Source organism: Falco cherrug, chromosome 2, assembly GCF_023634085.1.
Source record: "Falco cherrug isolate bFalChe1 chromosome 2, bFalChe1.pri, whole genome shotgun sequence".
Lineage (NCBI taxonomy): Eukaryota > Metazoa > Chordata > Aves > Falconiformes > Falconidae > Falco > Falco cherrug.
This window is the reverse complement of record NC_073698.1, coordinates 89,525,053-89,534,862: the sequence shown is the minus strand read 5'-3', so window position 1 is coordinate 89,534,862 and position 9,810 is coordinate 89,525,053. Positions and strand designations below refer to the sequence as shown.

Sequence of the window (9,810 nt, the reverse complement as noted above, 5' to 3'; positions counted from 1 at the left end):
GGATTAGGGGTTGACATGGCCTCATTGACGTACTGGGGAATGTGTTATGCACAGGTGTAAAAGCAAAATCTTCAGATAAGCACAAGCAGTACAAAAATTAAAACCCTAACTATTTTTTAGGCAATAAATAGAAATGACATCATCTTCTGCAAAACAGATGATCCACCAGCAAATCACACTGTGCTAGACATCCGTAGCACTGCTTGAAATATGACCCTTTCAAATGTCGGTGCAGAGAGCTGAGCCCAAGAACCTGATTTCCAGCTGCTGGTTTGGAAACGCTGACGCGCACCAGGGCAGCCTCAAACGAATTCAGACAGAGCGGGCAGCGCGCTCCGCAGCGCTCTCTCACAAAACCGTAACCAAACAAATGCCAGTGGCCTGTCCTTCCAGTACTCTTCACCTGAGGTCTGAAACAGTGGAAGAAGTAAATCTCACACAGCTCTGCTTCCTAAACCCTGGGATGTATTCACAGGCCTCGCTTGGAAGCGCGTGAAACGCAGATGCATGGAGCTGCCATCGTGAACTCGTCTTTTCAACAGAAAAAGCAAAGAGCTCCTGCAAACCCAAGTCGTGGTTAGTGACGAGACGCTGCCTTCAACTTCCAGTGCTGTTTTGGGCCAGCCGCTCGCACGCCTCCGCTGCTCACTCAGCTGTGAAAAAGAAACTTCATGTGGTGGTGAGGTCTGCAGCTGAAAGCCACCTCTCCAAGCAGGGCAGATTTAGCTGGAGGAGGAAGTTTGAGACCTCCACCCCTTTGGGACAGGTACTCCGGCAAGCCACTCGCTGAACGAGGCCTGCAGATGCTGCCCCACCACCCCCAGGTGCTCTGAGAAACTTCTGCTTCCCCAGGCAGCCAGCCCTGCTGCCAGCCTACTTGCGATGCGTGTAAGAAGTTCACTTTTAGCAGCATTTAATTCTGGAAATGGCCCCCTCATAGGCCCCTGGCAGATGCAGAAGGCCCGGGGGACTAGTCCCTGCTGCAGGACCGCACCTGAATTTTCTGCTGAACAGCTGCCAGATAAAGCAGCGACACCGAGTAGGGACCAGAACTCGTGCCACTGTCCCGAGTGCCCCAAGCACCAGTTCCCAGAGCCCCAAGCACCAGTTCCCAGAGCCACACTTCCCTCCTCCAGAAATCTCCCATTTCTGCTCCGCAACAAGACTATGAAAGAGTAATGAATAGCAAGGCCCAGAAGTGCCTCCAGCCTCATGGAAGGGAGCCCTGCAGCGGTGAGGATCCTCTGATGGCAGGGTAAGTGCTCCAGTGTATGTTCTATGCAAGTACTGTTGTCTGACTACACCTTCCACAAAAGGAGCCCCCAGTTTCCCTTTCATGAAAGCTGAATAATTACCCTTTTATTTTCCTGTTAGCTGGTGCTCAGCCTGTGAAGAAATCTCTCCCACAGCTAGTTACAGATGCATTCAGAGGAGGACCAGCCATAAAACAAGTCTGTCAGCGGACAAAGGCAAGACTGAACGTGCAGTACAGCCAATTCGACGCGCAGTAGGTTCAGAGCAGGTTTCTGAAAACCCTCACGCAGTGACCCATGCTGCACCAGCTCCAGCAAGCTGCTCCCCAGAATGCTCCACACCACGACGTGGCTGCCAAGGAATTGTGTGTATTTGAAGAGCTACCAGAAGCTGTTACAGTAAGTTTGAGGAAGTAATGTTCATATTTATTTTTTTAAACACAGAAAAATAAAAAACATTTAAAACCAAACACTTTTTCAGGCTGGGCTCAGCCAGTCCTACAGAAATCTCCTGTTATATCACCACTGAGAGGGTTAGGGGAGGCAATCCAGCCACCACAGACTTCCTCCTCAGCGTATTCCAAGACGCGGTGGGCACAGAAACATTTACTTCCCTCTACAGAGCCACTACCAATTACAGATAGGTTCACTATAAATAAAAAGATTTTCTAGCAATACCTTTAGGCTTGTGTGATAATGGTTAGTCACTTACAGCTGTGACAGGTTGGTCATTAAGTTGCAACATAAACTCCACATTAATTACCAGGTTGAAATATTTTAATTCTGAATATGAGAGCCGAGAACAATTTTCTCTCACACACAAAAGTATACAGCGATGTGCATAAATACCTTCAAAGAAAGTTACATTTAGCCCATTACCAGAGAGCATGACAACTTGGAGTTACCTTCTTGGAGCAAAAAATATGTGAGCACATATTATCTCTTTCTGTTTATTACTATATATATTTTATATCTTTTACATATGTATACATATACACACATTGTGTATGACTGTACATTCATTTCTATAACTACTGTGATTGTGGTACATGATTAAATTGCCATGAACTTTGAAAACACGCTAATTCTTCTAAGCATCTTCATTTGTGGGATTCATTTCTTCCCTGTGTCCAGAGGTTCTGACACCTTGCTCCCTACTATATTACCCCTTTTTCTCTTCTCCAATCCCTTCCCAAAGACTGGATTTAGAATTTACGACAAACTCATCTTTAAATACAGCGGAAAAGGCATGAAGAAGGAGAAACTTGGTATCCCCTTAACTTACAAGCATCATACAAAAACGACCCAGGTAGGACCACCGAGTCAATGATAAAAACCTCAGAGTCAGGAGTAACACGAAGTTCTGAAATAGAACATCCACATCCTGCCCCCCTACTTATTTAACACCAGCAGTGATCCATGAAGTGAAGTGGGGGGAACGAGTTGGGATAGAATTTCAGTTCTTTATTTTATGGTCACTCAAGTATATTCAGCTTCCAGAAAGATTTAAAAAGGAGAAAACCAGAAAATACAATATACATATCCACAGTGTTGTAACTGTTAAAGACTGTAACATCAAACAGCTGAATCAGCACCAGAGTGTGGCTGAAGAGAGAAACTGTGTGAGAAACCCAGAGCTAACTGTCACTGCAACCTGCTCCAGACCAGGCAACACCCCTGTGCCTCCACTGGAAAGCTATCCGACTTCTAACGGCAGCCGAATCTTGGAAAGGAAAGGCTGGTGTGTAACATGCTGGTTATCACGATGCTCACCCTCCTCACGCGAACAGCAATCGGCTGTTCGGAGCCATGAACTTCACGCTATCCTAGCACCAAAGGAAGCTGGTCCCAGTTGTGATTCCCTCAAACTTTCTTACTCGGAAATAAAATTTCAACACGTTGCTTTGTTTTGTCAACAAGTCTGTGCACCTGTGCTGATTCACATAATTTGTACTTGCTGCCTCCTGATTTCAAAAGATTTGAACCATATCAGGCAAGTCAGAGTCTGCTCTCATGTATCAGAAGACATCCTCTTTCATCCATTTAACCTGCCACTGAGCCCAAATACTCCTCTCTGGGTGTCTTGATCAGGCAGGATATCAGTCTCGATATGAAGGTATCAGAGGTCCAATGTTGTGCTTATGACTAATCACCCTTACTGCTGGAAGCTGATGCCTCCCATCCACTCACCCTCCTAATCTCAAATGTTGGGCCAGATACTGGAGAATATTAAGACCTTCTCCACTACATCAGAAGCACCTCAGTACCAAGTATTTTCTTCCTGTTACTTATCCACCAGAGTTATGTCCACCAAGGTGGCCCCTCTGGTGGGGAATTACTCTGTCCTTCACAGGTAAACCTGACAACCTTTAAACCTCTGCAATGCTCGTATTTCATTACAGTCTACCAAGGAACCAGACAAATAACCCAGCTGAGGAGGCTGTTCTCTAGCTGTACACCACCACCCCAATGGGATAAAAATCCTCCCGCCATTCAGCAGCTGACTTGGGAAATGCTCAACACATTCTCTGGACCCTTGCTCCAGCATCAAACACAACCACTACCATTTGAGCAGCATTTTATCTTTTCTGCTCCCAATCCCTAACAATCTAAAACACTCCACTCTACAATGCCATTTCCCAGTCCCACTTAAGCTCACCAATCAGATCTCCACTCTACAGGCCAGGAGAAATAATGCATTAAGGAACTCATGTACAGAGAGATATAGATAGATAGATAGATATGTATTAAACAAACCAAAAAAAAAAACCCCACTGCTGCAAGGACTGTCTGTACACAAACAGAATGCCAGAAGAGACTATCTGCCCACCTCATTTCATTGCAACAATCAGTTTCCTCCCAAGGGAACATGAAACTGTCCAAAACAGAAGCCCAAACCACCTTGTAAAATCCCAGCTAATGAGAAACACCTGCTTTACATTGTGCACACACTGTAACTTCTGGGCTTAGGCTGTTGCCTAGATGCATGCATCCTTGTTAAAAAAAAAAAAGACAACCCTAAACCTAATTTACACAAGAAGGTAGGTCAAATGCCTTCACCTGTGTGTAACTACTTATTGCACACATTTTTCTGATAGAATTTCAATCCCGTATCAGGGAACCACAAAGGAGAGCTACTAAGGGAAAGAAGGCAGAATGTGACAAGAGAGCAAAGGCAGTTATGAGATCTCTCAAAGCAGACAAACTATCTACAGCTTAAGATTGGATTTTTCCAGCCTTTTTCCCCTAGCAGCAGCATATAAAGTAGATCTCAACAAATTCTAGTAGCAAAGAATAGAAAAATCCAAACATATGCAAATACATAAATAGCACTTAAAAGGTGGGGTTTGTTGGGGGGTTTGGGTTTGTCTTTTTTGTTTTGTTTTAGGTTTTTGGTTTTGTGCTGTGCGGGTTTTTTGTGGGGTTTTTTTTGAGTACTACAAGCACCTGTCTGTTATCCAGCCCCGGTGACAGCTCTTTCCAAGACAGCATGCTGCCACACTGCCGACACAGCCTCCAGCGCCTGTCAGATTTCTTTCATGACTGCAGCGAAGTGTCGCTTCCCATCTAAATACAACATGGATTCTGAAACAAGGTGGAGAAAAGAAAGAGAACCCCATCAGCAATGTAGAATCAATACTGAGTAACCACACAGACTGGTAAGATTCGGAAGCAATCCACACTATCAAAGCATAAATTAAACGTGGTTTATCATGAAATCCTGTTGAACTATTCAAATGCCAATAGCTCATCTATTAAAATGACCAAAGTTCCAACAGAAAGAAAGTCATCCTTTCAACAGAGTTACAATGAAAATGCCTTAATTGGATACTTGCCTCCATATGTTTTGGGGACAACCCGTGGGACCTCATTTTCTGATATAAATGTAAAATGGAAGATATTGGTTGTCTGGTGCTCTCTGGTATCTGCATCATAAACTTCACTGTGTACTCGCACCTGGATGTAGTTTTTTTCTGTGTAACAGACCTACACAGTTAAGACAAGAGTTACAGTTCGTAATTTATCACTGGCACTGAAAAACTGTAAGACTTAATTACACTGTTTAACAAGAAAAGTCATACACTCTCATAATGCGCTGTTCATCATCAGTGATTAACAGTGACTACAGCAAAGATAAGTTTTTCTCCTTATTTAAAAGGAATCAATTCCTACCTGTCCAGAAAGCAGTAATAACGATCCAACCTCAACTGGCCTCTGAAACATGATATCATCCACTGACACGATAAACGGTCTGGAACCCCTGAGCAAGAAAAAGAGAAATTTCTTCAAGAATAATGAGGGTGTTTGGAGAAATTTAAAGTATTTCATTTTCAGCATTTTAATGAAGGGTTGCTAAGGAATAAATCTCTTTCTTAATCAGAGGCCACAGGAAGTGCTAAAAGAATTATGTCATCACCCAAGAAAAAAATAATTGGAGGAAATCTCTCACATGAATAAAGAATACACGCTCTCTAAGGATGCATCATTATTGTATCCTATGACTTACACTTGTTAGGCAATCTTCACGCCATCATTGCTTAGGCCTCAGTTTTCCAACTAACAGAAAACACTTAACATCGGGACGCAAAGACCTTTGTTGGGTGATGACCTCAGTCACACAAGCACTTACTAGAAGTTCAGAAACCATCTCTCTTGTGTACAGAACGAAAAGATGTAATATTTATTTGATAGAATGTCTATTTATATGATTAGAAAGAAAATGTATCTTCAAAAGGCAATCTCAATAGCTTGGTGAGATAAAAGAAAACAGAAAAAGGATGTATTTTCTATCTTGACATGTAATGCTTAAAAACCAAGCCCCAAGGAGCAAGATGCCAATCTCTTCATAAACACAATAGGTGCTCTAAGTAAAACAGTGCTGTGCACTAATAGTGCAAGATTCTACTAGACACTTAGGTCTTTTCTACTCAAATTGTCATTAGGTTGGTTAGCTTGGCTTCTGACCTCTGCATACATGCAGAGCGCTCTGGATTGCATAAATATTGCAGGTCTACAACTCACCCATAGCTGCAAGCAGTTGCCCATCCCAATTCAAATGCCTTTCTCATGAGAAAACCCCCAAAGATCCTGTTGAAGATGTTCCGTTCCTGTATGTAGACACAAGAAAAATCAAACTGCCATATTACATATATTCTTTTCAAAGCATTGTGTTGAAAGCTGCACTTCAGTCTTTAACTGAACTCCCAGCATCTTAATGTATAAAAAGCACTACTGAAATACATATGCAAAAGTCCAAATGGCTGAGGCAACTTTACTTAATAGGAGCTCATCCAACTCATTTGACAACATAAGATAAAAGCCTCAAAATCATGTCAGCAATCAGAAGCCCAACTTAAACATCTTACAGAAGAAATTCTTTACATAAAATGAATAATCTGGTAAGAAAACAAGGTAATTAAAAATCTTCTATTTTGCAGTGGTAATCCATACATTTAATAGAAAAATGAGAAAAGAAACTATGATCTAAATACGTTGCAAGGACTGCAGAACTGAAACAAAATAACGCATTGACTGATCTTGCAAGACATTTCGTAAGTAACTGTTTCTGTAATTCATTTAAAAATTTTCAAAATACCTGAGGATGGCAAATCTGTAGGCCTTTCAACTTTGCATCTTCCATCCACACTGAATTGGGTGGTAATTTACGACTCCGGAAACTTACCATCCTTTGGAAGAGACAATAAACTTTACAGCCCGTGTTAGCAGAATTCAGCAAGTCAAAAATGCACAAATAGCAAATGCAGACACACACAACCAAAAAACCACACCAAAAAAAATCCCCAAAATAGAAATGCTATCACTAAAAGCTGTTCCAACTGACCCTGAAGCCTTATCTAAAGTGATACTTTGATCTGTTACTTATGTGAATAAACAAGCTCGAGAAAGGTACTTAAAAGAAAAGATGAATCACAACCATAAAGCAAGGCACTTTGTCAGAAAAGCCTTCACTCTGATTTTTAAGTCATAATATGAATTGAAAGCACACAATGAGCTAACAGAGTAATTCAACATCAAACATGCAGATGGTTTGAGGTTTTCAAATCCAGACAGAACGTGTACAAAACAAATCTGCTAATTTTAAGGGAAAGCATGTCTCACTTTAGTAAACAGCTTTGAAAATAACAATTGTATAATATTAGCAATTTAAAGAAGTTATAAGTGATCCACAAATACAATACTGCACTAGTGCCATTAGGCATTGCTCTATCACCGCTGACACTGGACGATTCCACACAAATTTCAAGTATAAGAGAAGTACCCCAACAAGAGTCTCCTTTAAATAATATTGTCAGGTATTATATTTAAAACACATTGCAAGGTTACTTGGTCAAAATATGGCCATTCTTCCTAGATATCATGGCAGAAAACTCTTAGACTGTGCAAGTCACAGGGCTTCAAAACCATTCCATTCCCTTTTTTGGTTAAACATCAGCCTTTTTCCTCAAGATTATTCCTAACAGCTTGCTGAGAAACTCTTTGTGCTTACACTGTCACTTTCACCATCTTGGTACAGCTATCACCTTTTAACAACAGAAGACTCTTTTAACAGATGCAGATGTCACATTAAAGTTTGTACCTGTGTTTCAAATAGAACACCACGGCATTTAAATGGTGAAATGGGAGAACAAAATGCCTACGTTTATCCCAGACTACCCTCTTAAGAGCACCCACTTAAAAGGCACATTACTTTTTCATAGGACTTCAGTTCTCCTCTGCCCCTCCCCTTCTTGCCTTGTGTCCAATGTATTAAGGAATATGTCATGAACAATGTTTCTTTCTTCTGCAGTGGGAGCCATTTTCAGTAAGGAAGCAGTGCTGAAATCAATCCTCTTCAGTTTGTTCACTAAACATTAAAAAAAACATATTAGAGTTCAAAGAAAAAAACCAAACATACATTTGGCTTGGCTCTGAAGATATTAACCTGGAATCAGCCCTCTCTTTCCTTTTTTCTTTCCCGCCCCCCGGAAGTTAAAAGCTATAACTTCACAGTCCCATAGATTCAAACAGAAGTTTGGCTTTTAGAATTGACTGCATCAAAGAAAAAATAAGGCAGAAGTTCGCTGTTACCTCCCCAATGTGATGAAGATCTTTTTTATGTATACACTATGATAGCCACCCACCACTCCTACAGAAAACTTAAGTACTCTCCTCAAAGTATGGAAAAATGCATCAAACAAGAAACTCTACAGAACAAACAACCTTCTTCAGGTTTTGCCAATGGTACAAGAATGCAAGTTTATGACAGAACTCATTGCCATAGGCCACAATGATTGAAATTTTAACTTAAAAGATCTTCTGTTCAGTTTCTTCAGTCTTTAGTGTTTCTCTAATTCTCTGCTCTAAAATTCCAGCCTGAAACAAAGATGGAGGTACAAACTCCTTCCCCTGTTCTTCCCCTTACTTCTTCTGAGTTTCTTTCCAGAAGGAACATGGGCACCGAGACAGGTAAGGAGCTGTTGTGGTGTACCTAACAGAGCCACCACGGGGGCAAGCGATCAGCCAGAGCACTGGGAAAGCCTGTGCTGCACTCAGATTTGAAGCAGAGCGAGCATCCTGGAAACGGAGAAGTCTACTGGGGGGTGCAGAGCACATCAGGAGTGCCCTTGTCTGTCAGTTTAGCCAAAGTTTCCAAAATTGTGACAGCAGGCTTTTAAACTGTCTTACACTACGGACACACGAGACAGAACAAAAACATGATTTTAAACAAATCAGGAGCATTTCTAAGTGGCAGAAGTTCTGAAGTTTACTTCCTTGCAGCTATTAAGTTGAACCCGAGGCAGACATGCATACTACCAGGAAACATGACATACATTCCCCTTGCTTGAAGATTTCTTCTTCCTCAGGGCTCTCAGGAACGAGTGGATTAACAAATGCTGGCCTATGGACAGGAATTTTTTTCTAAGTTACAAACTTTACAAGAATTTGTCCTGTAAATACATTATAACAGTCTTCCATTATTGCTTACTTACACAGTACAAGATGAAATGACATATTTCAGGTTATAGCACAGAAAAAAATATATTATTTCATAATGTGCAGCTGCCAACAGAATATCACATTAGCTTTAAGTCTGAAGAGGCAGCGAAGTGATCCAACCACTATCTAGTATGATTAAGAAAGAGTAAGTCATGCATCTATGCTTCTTAAAGAGCTAAAACTGTACCCATAGATTATAATTAAGATTATTCAAACAGAAAGCTGTTTAGAAACTCAGCAAATTAAAATGTGATGAGCCAGGATAGTCTAAAACAGATACACAAATCTTGAATGGTACCATTCCACCAACCAGGACGAGCATAGTGCTGTAACTAGCAAGTGTTCTTATAATCTACACGCTCCCACGACAGCCTTATCAACAGCTAAAAGCTGTTTACGACGTGTACCCCTTGTCAAAGACGATATGAGGCTGCCTTCAGCATGAATTTGTGTTTTTATTTTACTGCACAAACAACTTTAACCTAATTATATAACATTTAATTATTTCTTTTCACAAGGTAAGGCAAATGCTTATTTTCCAGAGCCATTCTTCCCCATA

General features: G+C 41.2%; 1 protein-coding gene across 7 annotated transcripts in view; it reads right to left on the bottom strand.

Annotated features, from left to right (window-relative positions):
- Window positions 1-2,012: 2,012 nt before the first annotated feature.
- ACOT9 (acyl-CoA thioesterase 9) overlaps window positions 2,013-9,810 on the bottom strand; it is a 28,929-nt gene continuing 21,131 nt past the window's right edge. For all 7 annotated transcript variants that reach the window (XM_005443059.4, XM_027810913.2, XM_055701335.1 and 4 more), the window contains 7 exons: window positions 9,086-9,153; window positions 8,007-8,118; window positions 6,850-6,940; window positions 6,276-6,361; window positions 5,427-5,514; window positions 5,090-5,240; window positions 2,013-4,838 (listed from right to left, as the gene is read on the bottom strand). In XM_005443059.4, coding sequence (XP_005443116.2) covers window positions 4,780-4,838; window positions 5,090-5,240; window positions 5,427-5,514; window positions 6,276-6,361; window positions 6,850-6,940; window positions 8,007-8,118; window positions 9,086-9,153 — 655 coding nt within the window. In that variant the 3' untranslated portion in view covers window positions 2,013-4,779. The remainder of the gene's footprint in view (window positions 4,839-5,089; window positions 5,241-5,426; window positions 5,515-6,275; window positions 6,362-6,849; window positions 6,941-8,006; window positions 8,119-9,085; window positions 9,154-9,810) is intronic.